Here is a 19,304-nt window from a genome sequence, read left to right on the forward strand (position 1 = left end):
CAGTGGTGAACAAGCAACCTACTAGGAGGTAATTAAAAAATATTTTAATGTACCTCTTGTGGGCCATCTGGTTCCCCCTCCATTGCAAGCAACACATGTTCAGTTGGTGAGGCTGCATGAGAGGGGGGCAGGACAGGGCTAGGAGAGAAGCAAAATGAAATCCATGAAGATGTGTTTGGGCAGCAAAGTTTGGACTTATGTTTCGTTACTGTTAAGGAATCCCAAATCTTCATCCCAAAACTATGATTAGGAACAGAGCTACAGCGCATTTTGAGCACCACTACTAACTCAGCTTCAGGTGACTCATTTGAAAGGGGGTGGGGTGGAAAAAGACTCAAGACAAAAGCTAAACCAAAATGGATCAATGACAATGTATATTCCTAGGCTACAGTGTTCAAGAGGAATACTACTAATCTATAGTCTAACAGTATCCACACTTCCTGATTCAAAATAAGCCTTTCAACAACTATTTGATATAAAAATGCATTAATTTTAAAGTAACAGTGACTGAACCAATGCCACAAATCTGCTGCCTAGGTAAAAGCTAGTCAATAATTGCTGAAAGAATACGTACTAAACAATTACAAATATTAGTCTAGTACAGTGGTTCTCACACATTTAGCACCGGGACCCACTTTTTAGAATGAGAATCTCTCAGGACCCACTAGAAGTGATGTCAAGACTGGAAGTGACATCATCAAGTAGAAAATTTTTTAACAGTCCTAGGCTGCAATCCTATCAAGGATTAAGTCCCATTTACTATCATTGTTAAAAGAATATACATAATAGCTTGTTAAAAGTATAGGTCTGTTAACATTTCCACAAATGCAGTAACATATCATGGTATCATCAAGCCTAATATATTAAAAATAAAATTTTGAAATGAATGGGGATCCACCTGAAATTGGCTCGCAACCCACCTACTGGGTCCCAACCCAGTTTGAGAAACACTGGTCTAGTAGAAAAGGAAACCATACCTGTATTAATGAAGTCATTCCATCAATACAGAATTCTGAAGCTGATACAGAGTCATTTTTTTCTATTAATATTATAAAAGAAAAAAGAAGTCAGTATTGAACTAAATATATAATATTAATATTAAACCAAGTCCAAAGTGTATATTGATAAGACTCTAGTAATGATGAAAAGTCTTCTGGCTCTTTGCCTTGTTTCCACAACTGCAAACCTTTGCCATGCTCTCAAAAAGTCAGTTAATACAAACAGCTCAAAACTTGTGAGTAATACATCAGCCATTGTAATTTCATCCTAAAGGTAGTTAACATGTACAACACTTTGCACACAGGTTAAAGTCTAATAGATCACAGACCCAGAGAACCACAGATGCAGAGGACCACTTCCTCAATAATTTGGGGTTTTTTTCTCCCTTGGTATTTTAACTGAAAAATCAGAAAAGATTATGGCTTGGATACAAAACTTACAAAAGTTCTTTCTACAGATGGAAGAAGAGTTGCAATCACATAAAGACCTGACCTCTGTTAGCAAAACTCGGTAACCTTCCATTTAAAAGCTGCTTTCCCTTCAGTATTAGTACTGGCTGTACACACAATCCCAATTGCACTAGACTGACATAAGGAGGCCATCAAATTAGTGAGGCCATCATCTTAGTGAGACCTTAGGAATGCCCAGAACAAAAGCAGATGCAGTACCATGCTGTCTAAAACAAAAAAGCACATATCCCTATGGGTAAATCATTTCTCTTTACAAGATAAATGCAGAGAATAAATACTGAGAGTTATTTAATACTTTACAGTTGTTGGAATACTTCATTAATGTATACGAAATTACAACTTTGGTTGCTGAGTTTCTTATGAAAGTCCTCACCTACAATAGTTTTAGGAAGCCTTGATTGGTGTATTTGGGTGAGCATTTTCCTGTGGTTTCTGTGTATTATTTATCTGTTTTGTATTTGTGCTGTTTATGTTTAAGTATGTCATAGTAATTTTCATTATGCCATTAAAGGTTGTTGAGTTAATGTATATGGTATTATCAAGTGACTTCTTAATCATACCCATTATTTCCATAATCATAACCATCAATATTTCCTAGACACCATACCTGGTTTGGGAACAGATCTGCGTGTGAATTCAGCAATATTCTCCAGCACTGCAGTTAGCCGTAATACAGCTTCAGCCATTACCACAGTGTTAACATCTCCAAGATTAATGCTGTAAATTACTTCAGTCACTATATAAAGTATATGAACCCACTAAAGCAAAAAAAAAAGTGCAACACGTTTATTATAAAATGCATATTTGTTCTTAGGCATATAGATTATGAACACAGATTATGTATGCCAAGTAACATAAAAACATTAGAAGTAAATACAGGTGGTGCCCGATCACCCACGGATTTTTCAATCTGCAGATCTGACTCAATGTGGGTCCCCTGAACTACTCTGAGCCCTGACCAGGCCTGAGCTGAACTCTTCGAACACGACCAGAGCTGTACTCCAGTTGCATCTGGAGGACTTTCTAAGGGCCGGAGAGGTCTCCCAAACCTCAGAAAGTCTTCTAGGACCTCTGGAAGGCCAAGAAAGGCAACTTCTGGTTTTCAGACTTAGAAGGCCTTCTGAGGGTCAGGAGGGCCTCCCAGACCTTCAGAAGGTCCTCCGGACACCACCAGAGCACAGCTCTGGTCGCATTTGGAGAGTTCAGCATGCCCTGACCTGTGGATTTGTTTATCCGTAAGTTTCAGCATCTGCAAGGATTCCCCAACTCTTATCCCCTGTTTATCACCAACTCCAGGTCATTTATGAACAACTTGAAAAGCACCAGTCCCAAGACCAATCTTTGGGGCACACTCATTTCACAGCTCTCCCATGTACCCTATGTTTCATAATCTGCAACCTGCTGCTAATCCATAAGAGGACCTGCCCTCTTTTTCCCTAACTGTGAAGTTGTCTCAACAGCTTTTGGTAAGGCTGCTTGCACATGTACAGAGGATCCCTTAAGCTCAGGAAATAGTCTGGCATATGAAGAACTTGTGGGACTGGTCAGAACAACCGCTGGTCACATAGATCCCCCTCTCTATATCAGAGTTGATAAGGTGACACAGTAGTTGATACCTGCCCCGAGAAGTACTATTAACCCTCCTAACACCACAGCAACTAGGACTAAATGGGAAATGGATCTTAAGAAATCCCTGGGAAGTCGGGGGAAGGGCATAAGAACATAAGAAGAGCCCCACTGGATCAGGTCAAAAGCCCATCTAGCTCAGTTTCCTGTATTTCACAGTGGCCCACCAGATGCTTCAGGGAGCACACAACAAGAAACCTGCATCCTGGTACCCTCCCTTGCATCTGGTATTCTGAGGTAGCCTACTCCTGAGGGTCATATCCCCAGGTCTGTGTTGGTCTCTATAGGAGCCAGTGTTATATTTTACTATGTTCCTTTCAATTCCTGGCTCTCTCCATGTGAAGAGTTAGGTGTCTCATTCTCAGTCTACTACCCTGTCTCTTTCAGGCACTCTTCCTCTAGACATGCTTCACAATTGTTCCTGCTTCTTCCCACAACTTCTTTGCCGATTGCACATAGCTCCTCCCATGCCCAATGTGAGATTTTTCAAAAATTCCACTGTCTTCAAGATCCAACTCTTTTCATTCACTGTTACCTCAGATTCCTGGTGATAGTACAGCAACCCTGAATCATACCCTACCCCCCTACTACTCCTATGATCACATGATAGCCTGCAGCTCTCCACTCTGACACAGAGAACAAACAATTCCCTTTACCTTGTGTGAAATTTTGAACAGCCAAGTTGACCTTTCATTTCCATCAGAGAAACTGCACCATTTGACAAGATTGTAAGTACAGTATTGATGTTGAGCAGACACAGTGTTAATAAACACCTGACATCACAGCCAGTGGTCAGGAAGTGCTTGTTGACAAACACTGGTTGGTTACCTTGGGTGTTTGGTATTTTTTAGGTAACTTTAAGAAGTTGCTCCCACTCATTTGGATCCTCTGAATTCCCACTTTACACTTTTGCCACAGAAACATGATTGCATCTACTACCATTTCTCTATCTGGCAGGAGGACCTGAGGAAAAAGTAATTTTTCAACAGTTTCATAAACAGGTACAATTAATTGGGTTCATTACTGCAAAGCCAGTGTTTTGCCTCCATTGCCACAGCATTGTACATGACTTCTGAACAAGTTAAAGAGTTAAAACTGCAGCATACATTGGACAGAATGTGCCAAGGTTCCCAATAAAGGGGAGCCAGAAGAGACACGAACATCCTGAAATGTGCTTATGCTAGAGATCCTCCCAACAAAGACCACAGGCACCTCCTTTGACCAGACAGTACAGGTTAATTGGCACCCATTATCCCATAAAAATGAGCTGGGTTCTGAAACTTTCCAAGTAGCAACTCTCTTGCAGTAGAAAAGATCCTAATTTTTTGTCCAAATAAAACTGGTTCTAGCCATGTTTAGTACAAAAAGTGAGAGTGAGAAACACTCTCAGAATTTTACTCTCCTCCCAAGGAGTATGGATCATTTCCCCTTTTAAGCCCACCTTCCTCCCTCCCTCCATTTTCTCTCTGAGCAGAAACCACATTTGAGAAGGTGAGGACTCTGCCACTTTATCTTGTCGTGTTCTGTGCTACAGTTCCACTTTGCAGCCTCTTGTATTTTGTCTGTTTGTACCCTAAGAGTACAATCCAAGCTGGAACTTGAGCTGGCGCAGGCCCCCAATGCTGACTCCTGAGAGTCACAAATGTGCCATAAGGAACCTTTGCACGAACTCAGGAGTCAGCTGTGCCAGCACAGATGCCTGCATCAGCTCAGTAGAGCTGGATCCAATCCCTGAGCTGATCAGCCGAGGTATGTTTGTGGCAGGCAGTGCAGGGGATGGGAGAGAGTGGCAGGAGGGCATTTCAAGGGTGAGTGGGAGGGTTGGGGCTGGGAAGGGCACGCGGAGTGGGCCTGGAAGGGGGATGGGATCAGCTGCAGCAGTGCACACTGGATTCTAACTCACACTCCCGCATCACGCAACATTACACGGACCGCTCAAATTTGCACCAGCTAAACAGTTGGTGCAGATCCAGTAGCCCCATAGGGCAGGCTGGGGCTCAATACAGGTTAGGGGAAAATATGCCCTTTGTTTTTGTTTTTTTGTTTGTTTTTTTTAAAAAAGCAGTTTGGCATGCTTTTTTTGGAAATGTTATGTTCATTAATTGTAAAGAAACAGGCAGCCAAATCCATCCTAACTTCCCACACGGCAATACTTATTTTGATATGAACATATTAAGTACATCGACTTCACACACAAAGGATTACCATTTTACTATACCTCCTTCGAAGTGCAGATGCTGTAATAAAGGGTAATTGCCAACAGAAAAAGTTCATCAGTAGTTTTTCCCACTTGTACTGATCTTTCTACAGTTGTGTTGGCGAGGAAAAGAAAAATAAAGCCATTATTTTATTTCAAGCATTAAAAAAGTAACTTAAATTAAAACTACATCATTTGGTCTAGATCTAGGAAACTAGTTAAGAAAACAAATTTTATAAAGCATTTATCTCTAAAAAAGACATAGAAAAATATTTTTTATTAAATTTTTAATATTCAAATAGCACAATCAGTTTGTTTTATTGAAATTAAATGAGTAATTTGTTTTGTCATTTAATAATGAAACGTTTAGAGCACAAAAAGACAGAAAAAGAAAATGCATTTTTTCCATCCATGATTTTTAGCTTTTTTTTCTTCCTCAATAGCTATTCAAAAATACTCAATCCAAATCTTGCAATGCCAAAAAATAAAGTACTTAAGATTTAAAGTAACAATTACTGCAGCAATGCAATGTCATAATGTTGAAACAGTATACTGGCTCTGCAAATTAGGGACAACCAAGTGAAGGACGGCTACATAGATCCTTTGGTGGTGCTTTCACACAGTCACAATAGAGTTGAGCAAGCAATGTAGTTTCTGCTTACGTATAAACCCCTGGAACCTACCTGAAACACGCACAGGGGATTTATGGCCCAACCCTATGGGTTGGGCAGGTGCACTGAGGGCTTTACAACAGTGGACACAGTTCTGCTGTCATGAAATGGCCTTGGACGGTGGTCATTTTAGGTGCTAGAGGCCCACTGCTGGACCTACATAGGTAGATGTGATAGTGACAGGGTGGAACAAGGCAGGGAATGGTGCAATGGGAGGTGGACTCGGGAAGGTATCGGCAGCACTTACCAATGTTCTAATCCCATCTGTCTCACTCACTGTTGCCGTTACATGCCTTGGGTTTATGCCTGCTAAACAGCAGGCATAGATATAAGGAGTCCCCTGGGGACAGTAGAGGCTTTCCCTAGGGTTAGTGAGCAAACGTTAACTTACCTCGAGGAGACCTCTCCAATCACCCCCCTCCCATGGATATTGTGTGTTCTCCACTGGTGCAGCTGCATTGGCAAGGGGAAGGATTTAAGTAGGATTGGGCTGTTAGTGTAGTGCAAGGATATTACTCTATTGTTTGCAGCCAAATGCAGAAGTACAAATATTTTAGTGAAAATTCTCTTGTCAGAGATCAATATCCCTGGACCTCTGGCAAAAACAACTCCCAGGAATCTCTAACAGGCTTTAATTTGAATGGAGATTTGGATAAAAAGAAAAAAAACAGGAGCCTCTCCTACTGTTTCTTACCTTATCCAAATGTTTAAACAATTTAGAGAACACAGTTGGCCCACATCTTACATGAGAGTTGTGTTCTGAGATCAGTGCATAAAACCAAAAATGACAAACTCCCTTCAATCCAACAACTATGTGATATCTCTTTAAGAACTAAAAGAACATACAAGAGGCGCACAGCAATGGAGGTAACAGCAGCTTCATTCTCTAACTTCAGGTTCACTCCAGAGCACAAGGCACACAATACAATAAGGCACACTGGCAGTCAAGTTGCTTATTTCCCTGCTGCAGCCTTTTGACTCTGAAAAGATGAGTTTATCCCCCATTCTTTCATAGTACACAAGTTGCAATCAGACACTTTACATGACTGGCTAAGACCTAGCCCTGATCACTTGAGCTTGCTTGCTCTACAGTGAGGGTTCTGTTTGCCCCAACTGCGCTCACCAGCTTTAACCAAGAGTTTGATATTTCAAATCCTCTTGTTGAATTCTCAGGACAGCCTTACTTCCCCAGCTCTGTGTTTGCTGGAGGGCTTTAGAGAGAGGTGGAGTTTCCTCTCACCAGTGGTGTTCCCAGAGGGAGAACAAAGCACTAAGTTTTTCAGACGCCTGAATACCTGTGTAAAGCGGTCCCTCCCCCTTGCCTTCAGAGCCATTTGTGGATGCAAGAGCAAAGCAGAGGAAATGCCTCAGATTCGCTCTCACAGTCGAAAATGTCTCCAAAGGGGGGGGGGCATGGGCCACTTTACAAAAGCATTCAGATGCCTAAAAAATTTAGTGCATCCCCCCCCCCCCCGGAACGTCACTGCCTCTCACTTGCACAGAAAAGGTAAAATAACAATAGGAGAAAGTCTTGCTCTTTCTAACAATTCATAACCAAGTTGAAATTAGAGCAGTGGTTCCCAAACTGTGAGTTGGGACCCACTGGTCTGTCCCAACGTGATTTTTGGTGGGTCGCCAAAAGGTGATAGAAAGACCGGATAACTAATTGCCTCAAGCCCCGAGGCTATTCAAAAATCAGATACTGTAGCTGCTAACTGCCCTGCAAGGAGCTGAGCTCCTGGTTTGCAAGCACGTGTAGGGAGATAAACGTTTGCGGGTCTTTCTTTCTCATTATTATTATATTACTTACAAATAAATAAAATATATCTTTCTAGATCTCCTTTTTTAAAGTCTGGTAAACTTAGGTGGGTCTAGATAGAGTGTTTTAAAAAGTGGGTCCTGGTGCTAAAAAGTTTGAAAACCACTGAATTAGAGCAATCCTTGCCTCTCCTTGAAGTCCTCTACATGTGCCAGAGCACTGAAGGGGGGGGGGGAAACAGACCTGAATTCAAGAATAAACAGAAGTTGATTAGTAAGCAAGCTGATTTTTATGGATTCCTCTTTAAGGGTGTTAGTTACATTTTGTAACGAGCCAAGCAGTAGCTTAATTTTATTTACTATAACCTAGAAAAAAATATATATAGGGTGTTTATATAAACACTCTTATCCTGTACTAATACCTTTTGATGTAATTATTCATTAAAACAAACTACTGCAGTTGCTAACTATGGTTAACTGTGACACACCTTGAAATGCAATGGATTTTTTTCCTGGAGCACGAGCAGCACTTGTTTCTCTGATAGTATTATTTTGAATGCACAAACCATGCTTTGGTTTTCTTGAATAGACCAGGGGTTGCATTGCGAGAAGTATTTTGAGTTCTGTTTCTGCTTTCTTCCACGCAGGACATTTTTGACTCTAGCAAGCACATAGAAAAATGAGAGTTCGTACATGGGCAGGCTCTCTCTCTCTCTCTCTCTCTCTCTCTCTCTCTCTCTCACTCACACAACTACTTTAATACTGAGAAAAATGGAATTACCTTAAGAAAAGTAAAAAACAATCCAGCTACATGATCAAATGTGTCCCATTCCTCATAGCTGAAGGCCATCTTAAGAAACCTTAATGCAGCATCCCCAGAAATACCATTCTTCCCTATGAAAGTTAGAAAAATGTGTTAGAATCCCTCAAGCATTGCAGTTGAAGGCCAATATTATTCATTTAAATTCCTCTGAACAGTGAAACAACTGTTTGTTTTGGGTCCCCTTGGGTCCCTTTGGGGAGAAAGGTGGGACAAAAATGTAGTAAATAAATAAATAAATAACGTATTCTGTAGGCTTAGATGTTTTCTCAGTTCAGTATCAAGATACTTTCCTCTGCAAGCTGAACTGTTTGGAACTCCCACAGCCTAATATTCCATCCCAGCTAGGTTTAGGCTTGTCCAACATATGGGGGGGGGGATCATGGGTATAATGTCTCACAGTGGCACATGGAGAAAAACCAAGTGTCTGGAATACTCAGAAAATATCTGCACCTGCTCCTTATTTGGTAGAGAAAAGGATGGAGCAATTACCTCTTCCGTCAGAGCCACTGCCAAAACAACACACTGGTAGAGCTGAAGGAGGAGGTAGGGGTGGGTTGCTATGATCCTGTTTGCAATCGCTCTTCAGCAATCTTCAAGACGATTGCCTCCCATGTCCTTTCCTCCACATCTTCACTGGCTGGGCAGAGAGGATCTTAACAGCAGAAAGTCCAAGATCCTCCCCACTTAGCCAATTTCACTTCATTTAGGTGAAAGTGTTAAATTGACTTTTTCAGTTAATATCAGCCACAAGTTTTTCTCCTGTGTCCTCATGGCAACACTGCCTCTTGAATTCCAGCAACAATAGCAAACTGGCACCCAACATCTTTCACCAGCTCTGTTGCCCCTTTCATTTTGTTCACCCCAACTTCCACGATCAGTCAGGAGATGCATGCTCTCGCTCCTACTGACTATTGGTCAACTGTTAAGGCCAATGAGTACTCTTGAATGAAATTTTGAATGACCAATTAGAAGTGGTCACCTGTTCACCAATCAGACCTTCAGGTTTACAATGCTGTCAGGACCATTTAGATAGTTCTAGCACAATCAAACTCCACAGTTCTATCATCTTTGAGTTACTGGTGTACATTACTGTGACTGACAAAACTCTGCCCTCTCCCCCTTGGCATAGCTTATCAGCAATAAGGTCCATATAATGTATCCATTTTCTCACACACTCTACCAGCTTAGCTTAAACCTTTAACCTGAGGTTCTGATTACAAACCAAGTTACCATGAATCCTCCTCCTTCACAGTCTGACAGACTTGGGCCAGGCAAGTTACAGTCCAAGCCTACCCCTGCGGTACACTGGTGTACTGCTGTCACGGCAGCCTCTCCACCAGTCTGAGGGATATTTCTGTCTGAGGGATGTTTTTGCTGGTGCAAAGTCTAAAAGGCCATGCACTGCCAGTGATGCTGCACAGACCAGCTGCTGGCAGGCTTCTTCCAGAGGAGAGGCCAAAAACGTACAGGTCAATCGCTACAGATCTGGGCAGGATGGGGGCAGATTGTGGTGGTGCTAGTGCCTGCCAATTCCAAACCCCCAGTCCCAGGCCTGACATGCCCCCAGCAGGCTCCTAAAATCTATGCCACCAAAAGAGCTGGCATAGATCTGAGGAGTCCCACAGGAGACCAGGCAGTCGGTGGGGAGGTTAAGTAAAGTTTTTCTTTACTTACCTTTCCCAGCCAGCTTGGTGCCCTGCTGGCACACAGGATCAGTAGCTGCTACAACAGTGGCCCTGTATCCTGCGTGCCAATGTTCAGCAGGATTTGGCCATTAACATTAAGAGTTGCAACATTTATTACTGTTGTTGACGAAAAAGTGCTTCCAAACTTCTGTCAGACCTCCAGATGACAAGTACCATTTTAGAAGAAGCACCCCTTTCTGTGTGTGAGAGAGAATGCCTCTTCTAAGAGAATACCATGAATACAGAATCTAAAAATAAAGTCTTAACACAATTTTTTTCTCATTTGCAAATATATAGTGTCAATTGAGATACTAATCAACTAATCAATTTCCATTGCAATTCTATGCATACTTTCTATGCAGGGCAGGATTGTAATGCAAATTCATGATTAATCAGCTAAAATGTTTTCAACTGAATGACAGCCCTGATTAGACTAAAAACACAAGTCTTTTTTCTTTTAACACATTATATAAGGTGCACTTCCACATATAACATTGATGGGGGGACCTATTTACTTGCTTTATCACACACTCAGTGTTTGCTTGACTCATCTTATATTCACTGTCCCACCACAAAGCAACTCAAAAGTGGTTACACTGCAAACTGGGAAGCCAGGGAAGCAATTACATGATGGCGCCACATTCCAAGTTTCTCACAGACCCATTCAGTTCATATTGTTCACACTATCAGTTTGGTAGTAAACTTAGCAACTAGTTGTTGAAGATTATTTATACAACCACCTTGCTCATAAACCAATATTTTCAGTAGTTTGCATCACACAGCGCTCATGGCAAACATCATTTATCACATTTAGCATCATTTATCACTGGCACAAGTTCCATATGTGCTTCCAGTGGCCTTTACACTACAAGCATTGTCCAATCTATACTGAAAAACGTGCTCAGCACACTAGTGTGAATAAAGACAGACCAAGATGCATACTGCAGAGAACACAGCTTAACAGTGGCAAAGAATGTTCCTTTGAAGCAGAACAATCTTGATCACAACAAATAGAACAATCTTGATCACAGTACTCTTCCTGAAGCATGATATCTGGTACCATAATGTGCTGAAACTGCTCATTAATAACACCATTTTAGTGAAACTGGCCCAGGGCTAGAAGAATAAAAATGATGAAGTTACCTGCTACTATCTGCTGCATAAGTGTTGATGATGCAAGGATCATACCAGAAACATCACTGGGCATGCTTCCTTGTGTACTGCTACCTCCACCTTTAACAGAACCAACTAATTAGTAATCAGGAACTATATGAACAATTGACAAAATCTGTATATACCATTTTCAAAAATATTTACGTGCTGATCTTCACGCATATTGCTTACTATTTCATGGACCTTGGCCCAACTGCCCCTTACTGAAACCACTAGACTGAAACCACTGAAACCAGTATTATTAAATATATAGTTCTGTTCAAGTCATGCAAGTTCAAATCACGCAAGAGCTCATGATCTATACTGTTCTGTTCTATACTGTCAGCCATAGGCAAAGCTAGAAGTGTGGATTTCAGGCAAAGGGTATAATTCAGGAAATCTTAGTAACTTCATTCATCTAAAATCATTTGTTGCCATCTGAGTACAACCTGCCTTTAATCGCAGTGGTTAAGAAAAATATCTACTTATACTACCCACAATTCACAACTGAAGTCTTCCCTTCAAGCAAGCAGTCCATGGCAGAAATTTGCTCAGGGAAAACAAGTCAACAGGTTGTTTCACATATAACTGTCCATACATGTATAAATGTAATTGTTCCGTTGTTTCACATATGAGTCAATGTCTTCTTATGTGTCCATGGACTGTTGTGAACTACAGTTGCAGCTATTTCTTATCTACTAATAAACCTTGAATGTCAGACACTGGTTAGTTAAAGCAGCAGTTGCCAAACTCACAACTGCTGTGCACAGTAAAAGCAGTCCCTGACCGGACCTGCTTTTACTGTTCTGCCTTGCTGCTGGGAAGAAGCCCACCCAAGTACTGCAACGTGACACTCTAGGAAAGCCATTTTCAACCACTGTGCCATGGCATACTGGTGCGCTGCAAATATTCCTCCTGCTGCAGGAGTTCGGGGAAGGGTCATTTAACAGTAGGGCTATTAGGAGATGTGAGCCCCCCACCAATAGCATGGTGTGCCTTGTCAGAAAACTGGTGGTGTGCCCTAACAATTTTAGGGTGCAATCCTAACTTGCGCTGGAAACAGGCAGGCCAGCAGGCCTGTGCTGCATCTGGCACAAGTTTTGGGCCAACAGCAGTGCAGCCCAAGACAAGGGAAAACTTTCCCCTTACCCTGTGTCACGCTGCAGCAACACCAATGGGTCTACCTGGGTCTGCATCACCTGACAAGCCGTGCCATGCTGCTGAGGAATGGGGTCAAGATCCAGCATAACCACCAGATCCTGGCCCTGCCCCCTGCTCTCTGCCCCAGGAACGCCTGCTCTGAAATGCCTCCCTCCTGCCTCCTCCCTGCCCTCCCCACACCCCCCTCAAATCCCTGTGTCAGCCAAGCTCTGCAAACACAACTCATCCTTTCCCTAGAGCCCACGTCGACACAGGGAGGCTGGCACATGGATGTGCATCAGTCTATCTCCCCTTTGAGTGGTGCAAAAGTGCTTTACAGCAACACTCCCAGGCCAGCACTAGGGATTTGCATTGGCCCAAGTGCGTGTCTGGATTGGGCCCTTAGTATCTTGTCAGAGTGACACGAGATTAAAAAAAAATCACTGCTCTAGGCAGTCGTGTCTGTAGTCCACTGCCTCAGCAGGCTTTGTGCCTGCATTTTGAACCAGATGCAACTGCCAGAGTGTCGAATTGCAGCACATGGGTGGGCTTCATGTGAGCAGCAAGGCGGAACAGTAAGCAATGCTCACACAGGGGAGGGATGCAACGTTGTGCCGGATCCACACCGTGGGCTGTGGTTTGTGGGTGTTGGTTTAAAGCGAAGCAGGCTTCAGGTGGATAAGACAAAATATAATTTATTAAATTCCTAAACACATTCCTTTTTTCACCAGCCTTCTGAGTTTCGGGCTTTTCAATATGGGTATTTGGGGATTTTCTGCTGATTAGTTTCATGGTTCTGTCTTCCATCGTTTGCTGTTGGTTTTGTTTTTCTTTTTTAAACTGCTCTTGGCTTTTCATGAGATTTTTAGGTTGTCTACAGTTTTTAGGAGATTTTAATGTTTATATTTTTGTATTTTATATATCTATAATGTTTACATTTTTAAGATTTTTGTAAGCCACTTTGAATATCCATAGAGATATAAAGTTGGGTATGTATGTATGTATGTATAAATAAATAAATAAATAAATTTTATGGTCTGTTATACTTGAGTGGAATGATACTGAAATATATCCAGAATCTTTACTTAATTACATATAGGGCGCAAACCAAACCTGCGCTGGAACAGGCAAGCCAGGAGGCTTGCGCTGCATCCAACACAGGTTCGTTGGCTGCAGTGGCTCAGCCTGGGGCAAGGGAAAGCTCTTCCCCTTACTCCTGGGTAAGGGCTGCTCGCCTCAATGGGTCTCCTCTGACCTGCACCACTTCTGGAGGTGGTACATGTCCAAGGAGAGCAGAGCGGCTTCAAGCTGCTCCGTTCTCCGCAGGGACGGGGGTTGGAATCCAGCATAACTGCCAGGTCCCAGCCCCGCCCCTGCTCCCCGCACACCCGCCGCTGGGGCTGCCCATCGTCCGCCCTCCCCCTGCCCAGAAACGCCTCCTCCCCGCCCCGCATGCCTACCATTGCCACTTGTGTCGGCAAGGGTGCGCTGACACAAGCGGTGGCGAGGAAGTCACCGCGGAGGCTTCTGGCAGCCTCCGCATGTCGGCACATCTACACGCGCTAACACAGCTTCCTCCCACGTAGGCGCAAACCCTTTTGGCATTTTGCAACCCTCCCGGGGGACTTATGCCAGCCTATGTGCTGGTTAGGATTGCGCCCTTAATTGATTTTAATTAATTTAATTAATTTTGGTCAAGTAAAAATAAAAGGTTTAAGTTTCCTCAGACATAACTGTATTGAAAAGAGTTACTTTTCTCAGCACAGAGAACTGCTAATATTCTTGCTTCCTTTGTATCAGAATAATGTTATTATCCAATTACCATCGAGAATATCCATGCCTGCAAAAAAGAGCTCTGAAATGACATCACGAATTTCCAGTTCATCAGGAATAGGAGGACTAGGGATCAGTGTCCGTCTATTTTTATCAAACAGAGCTTCCAAGATGGCAAAAAATTGAGATGAACTGCAATCAAACATCTCCATCAGCAGTCGTTCTGAGATTGTACGAGGCCAAGGCAACTAAATAAATTTTTAAAAAAACAGTCAAGGTCCACTTCTGTTTAGAAAAATATATTAGTAAATAGTTCCCTACAAACAGTGACTAACATACCAAAGCTCACATGACAACTGATAGACACATGGACACCAGTGGTTCAAGAAGCAAAGAAACTTATAATGGACTAATAATGGAGTACAAGTGCAGCCTATTTATCTGCGTTAGTTCCGTTCCGTGACTTGGCGTGATTAATAAAAAACGCTAAATTCCATATTTATGTGCTAAATTCCATAGAGTTTGCAGAGCAAACACGCTGCAGCCTGACACTTCCGAATGGAAGGAAACTAAGGCAGCTGTTATCAATCCCCTCCCCTCCATACTCAGCCCTCCCCGTTGCCAGCTGTCCTGCTGAGCTTTTAAGAGTTCAGCCCTATGCGTTTCTACTCAGAAGTAAGCCCCATTCCAGTCAATGGGGCTTACTCCCAGGAAAGTGTGGAGAGGATTGTAGGCTAAATCGCATGCTTTGCTTACTGGGAAGGATTGCTTGTTGGTGATAGCCTGCACCATATCAGTGGGGGGAGGGGTACTTGTGTCAGTGATTGCCTGCACCATCTCAGTGGGGGGGGTTGCTTGTGGTCAGTGATTGCCTGCACCATCTCAGTGGGGGGGTTGCTTGTGTCAGTGATTGCCTACACAGTGGGGGCAGGGGAAGTTCAGCAAACACTCCCTGGGTTTTTTTAAGCAATCCCCTCTGTTGCTACCACACCTGCCCCTGTGCATGTGTGAGTGAGAGAGAGAGAGAGAGAGAGCAAGAGGGAGAGAGCGAGCTCCACCTTGCTGCACGTGTTCTGGCTACAGAGGTTTTCCGCCCCCCCTTCCCCTCTTCAGCCTCTTTGCTGGCTCAGGGGCTCCAGGAATGTTACTGTTCCTGGCAAGGGGAAACTCTTCCAGGGCTCCACGGCTATTTCCCTGCCTGGGCGAGGCGGAGCCTTTTTGCAGTGTTAACATAAGAACATAAGAACAGCCCCACTGGATCAGGCCATAGGCCCATCTAGTCCAGCTTCCTGTATCTCACAGCGGCCCACCAAATGCCCCAGGGAGCACACCAGATAACAAGAGACCTCGTCCTGGTGCTCTCCCCTACATCTGGCATTCTGACTTAACCCATTCCTAAAATCAGGAGGTTGCGCATACACATCATGGCTTGTACCCCATAATGGATTTTTCCTCCAGAAACTCGTCCAATCCCCTTTTAAAGGCGTCTAGGCTAGACGCCAGCACCACATCCTGTGGCAAGGAGTTCCACAGACCGACCACACGCTGAGTAAAGAAATATTTTCTTTTGTCTGTCCTAACCCGCCCAACACTCAATTTTAGTGGATGTCCCCTGGTTCTGGTATTATGTGAGAGTGTAAAGAGCATCTCCCTATCTACTCTGTCCATCCCCTGCACAATTTTGCATGTCTCAATCATGTCCCCCCTCAAGCGTCTCTTTTCTAGGCTGAAGAGGCCCAAACGCCGTAGCCTTTCCTCATAAGTGTTTTCGGCTGCCTGGAAAACGAGGGAGATGCCAGCACAGGGCAAAGGAGGCAAAGATGTGTGTGACTTTTGGTACCCCCACACCATTCATGTCGAGACAAATCTGCAGATAAAAAATTCGTGGATAAATAGGCTGCACCTGTACATTCATGTTCTTTAACAAAACCTTGCCTTGTTTATATTATAATAAGCCTCGTTAATGCGAGAGACAGCAGCAGGCTAACAATCTATCAATTATTCTCTCTTCAAGCTCTTCCAACAGCTTCACTCCAAGGCAACCCCTCCCTTGCCCCTGAGCACATGAAAGAAAGATAATCACTTTGCTCTGGGTGAAGAGAGGGATTGCTGGCTTGGAGTGAAGCCTTTGTAAGTGCCTGGAGAGAGACTGATTGATGGATTGTCTGCCTAAAGACTGTCTTTCATCACAAAGCTGTCAGCAAGGCTGTTTTTAAATCGCCTAACAAAGGAACATTTTTTTTTTAATGGATTTGCTTTAATGTAATTTTTGCTAATGCAATTTTTGGGGAATGGAACCCTCATGAATAATGAGACTCAACCTGTACTGAGATCTGTGGGGAGGGGGGCACAGAAGACCTCCGGAATGGAACCCTCATGAATAATGAGACTCAACCTGTACTGAGATCCGTGGGGAGGGGGCCACAGAAGACCTCCGGATGCAACCAGAAGTGCCTTCTGGTTGTTCTGAGCTACAGGGAGGCCAAATCAGAAGAGCAAACCAGAAAAGCATCTCAGAGGACTTCTGAGGCACAGGGAGGCAGAGTACAGTCTCCCCAGACCTCAGAACGCCTCTGGAGGTGATTGGAAGAGTCTTCTTGCCACCTCCAGAGTTCCTCTGTGAGCCCTTCAAATGCAGGTTCAGAACCTGCAGATCTGCGGGTTCAGAATCTGCAGATAAGGAGGGCCCCCTGTATAAAGCAGTGTGTGCATGCAGAATTATATTTGGCTATAACACAAATGGAAACCAGTAAACTGCCCACAACTTACATGTTGTGCATCTTTTAGATTTGTTTTCACTCTTGGCCGAAAAGCCCCTTTCGGTCGTCTTCTAGGTTCAAATACCGATCTTTTGAAAATCATTGTTGCCATCTGATTAATACAGGAAAAATGTTACTATGTTATATTATCTCTTATTTAAATACAGTTGTGTGCTACTTAACAAGAGGGATCAGGACCATAATCCTTGTCGTCAAGCACTGCTTGACGCAATCCGGTCCCTCTGCAGGGAAGGGGATGTTTCACTCTCCTCCAGAGAGTCATCTGAGCTACCCAGAAGCAGTGCACGTCTGCTTGCTGCATCTGCGAAGCTCAGACTGAGGGAAATCGCATCTCTCGGGTGACTTCCGGTTTCACAGAGGAAACCTGAAATCACACAAGAGATGTGATTTCTCTCAGTCTCAGCCTTGCAGAGGCAGTGCAAGGGAGCTCCCCTTGCCTTCAGAGGGTTTGGTTGTCAGCTCCTTATGACCACATGACCACACGTGGTCATCAGTTATGCAATCCCAACGTAAGCTGGAACGTTGCAAAGTGGCGCACACCTGTACTATTATCCTTACAAAATGTATGTACCTTGACGGTGGCTTCTTTGAATTTTTTCTTGGTCTCAGGACTTAGCGGTGAAGAACTCATATTTTCTATTTGCTTTAGTTCATCAATTTTAATCAAACCACGGCGTGCAAATACCTAACACATAAAAACATATACATTGAAACCTGAGTATTTTTAGGATTCTCTTCCCCTCTGTCCCTATTATTAAGAAGATAAAGAGCGGAGAAGAGAAAGTAATAGCAATGTTGTTGCTATTGCAATTTTAATATTAATTCAATTTATACCCTCCTTTTCAACCACAAGGTACCCAAATTGGCTTACAAATACAAATATCTATCAAACTTATATATAAAACATATTATATTATATTATAAATATAAAACAATAAAAAACAACCAACATAAGAACAATGAGCAGCAGTTGCCCCATAATAAAAGAGCAAGCAGATAACACATACTGCAAAAGAAAAACCCACCTATCAAAATCTGAAGAGAAATAAAATCAGAAGGCTAGTCTGTAAAGAAATGCTTCATTGCCCTGCCAGAAGAGGCCGCCCCAGTCCTATGCCCTTCATAGGCAGGCAGGTACATGTAGATATACATAGAGGAACCAAAGTTAAAAATTCAGTAGGGAGATCATGATAATAGAACAGGCAGGAAGACAGAATGGGTTGCAGTGAAAACAGACTAGATGCAGATCAGACAAGAGATGCTTGATTTCAGTCCTACTTGAACATTTGTTCTAGCAGCTTATACAGGTAGTATCTGCAAAGTATCTGTTTTTGGACCCCTCATGGATACAGAAAACCGTGGATAACAAAATCCAGTGTTTTGGCACCTTTAAACCCTCCAAAGGCAACCAGAGCTGTGACGCAGTCACCTCTGGGGGGCTTTCTGAAGCCCATGTCCACCCACAGCCTCTGCGGTCTTCAGAATGGCCCTTACAGGCAAAAAAAAAAAAAAAGCAACTTTTGGTTTCCCAGGAGAAACAGGTAGTGACATTTTAATGCCTTTTAAGGCATTCTGAGGCCCAGGGAGGGCTTACCCAGGGGATCTGCATTGAGCCAGATATAAAATCCACAGATAAACAGGTTCAACCTATACTCAAGGACAGACCTACATTGTACAGCATTGTAACTTTATGTCTATCCTGCAAAAGCAGTACAAAGGAAACAAAGCTCTCTTTACATACATTTCAATAGTCTCCAAGGAGCAATTTGTTTTCATATAAATTCTATAGGCCTTCTAATAAGCAACAATTCTAAATTATTACCTCTCCATGCATGCCAGCTTGGCAGTCATAATAACATTGGCAAACAGCAGCATAAAGAGTGGCCCTCCATGGCAAATAGCGTACAGCTACAAGTGGAATGGATGATTCCATACATATACAGGCCCACAATAAATATTCATGCACCTGTTAAAGAAAATTCAATAATAAAACAGAGCCATAAATGTTCTATAATAAATTGTTTTATTATTATAAAGGTATATAATTAATAATGATTACATGACTATATACACAAAAGAAAACATCAGTATCATAAGGAAGTGCAGCTCAAACAGAAAAGCACTGAATGTTTTTGGCAATCATTGAAAAATAAAGAAATAAAAGATTAGACTGGGGTAGCCTGCATTTCAACTTTAGGGTTCCTGGATCTTTAATAATTGTGTACAAGAG

The 19,304-nt window shown here is 42.9% G+C and overlaps 1 protein-coding gene across 1 annotated transcript in view; it reads right to left on the reverse strand.

The window, feature by feature from the left end:
* CFAP54 (cilia and flagella associated protein 54) overlaps positions 1 to 19,304 on the reverse strand; it is a 135,129-nt gene that overhangs the window by 103,323 nt on the left and 12,502 nt on the right. Inside the window, exons 6-16 of the mRNA XM_066634493.1 lie at positions 18,897 to 19,040; positions 17,646 to 17,759; positions 17,064 to 17,165; positions 14,344 to 14,542; positions 11,373 to 11,462; positions 8,503 to 8,615; positions 8,210 to 8,381; positions 5,314 to 5,399; positions 3,924 to 4,058; positions 2,077 to 2,227; positions 978 to 1,039 (exon numbers count right to left, since the gene is read on the reverse strand). Coding sequence (XP_066490590.1) covers positions 978 to 1,039; positions 2,077 to 2,227; positions 3,924 to 4,058; positions 5,314 to 5,399; positions 8,210 to 8,381; positions 8,503 to 8,615; positions 11,373 to 11,462; positions 14,344 to 14,542; positions 17,064 to 17,165; positions 17,646 to 17,759; positions 18,897 to 19,040 — 1,368 coding nt within the window. The remainder of the gene's footprint in view (positions 1 to 977; positions 1,040 to 2,076; positions 2,228 to 3,923; positions 4,059 to 5,313; positions 5,400 to 8,209; positions 8,382 to 8,502; positions 8,616 to 11,372; positions 11,463 to 14,343; positions 14,543 to 17,063; positions 17,166 to 17,645; positions 17,760 to 18,896; positions 19,041 to 19,304) is intronic.

The sequence above is a fragment of the Tiliqua scincoides genome, chromosome 7 (assembly GCF_035046505.1).
Source record: "Tiliqua scincoides isolate rTilSci1 chromosome 7, rTilSci1.hap2, whole genome shotgun sequence".
NCBI classification, from domain to species: domain Eukaryota; kingdom Metazoa; phylum Chordata; class Lepidosauria; order Squamata; family Scincidae; genus Tiliqua; species Tiliqua scincoides.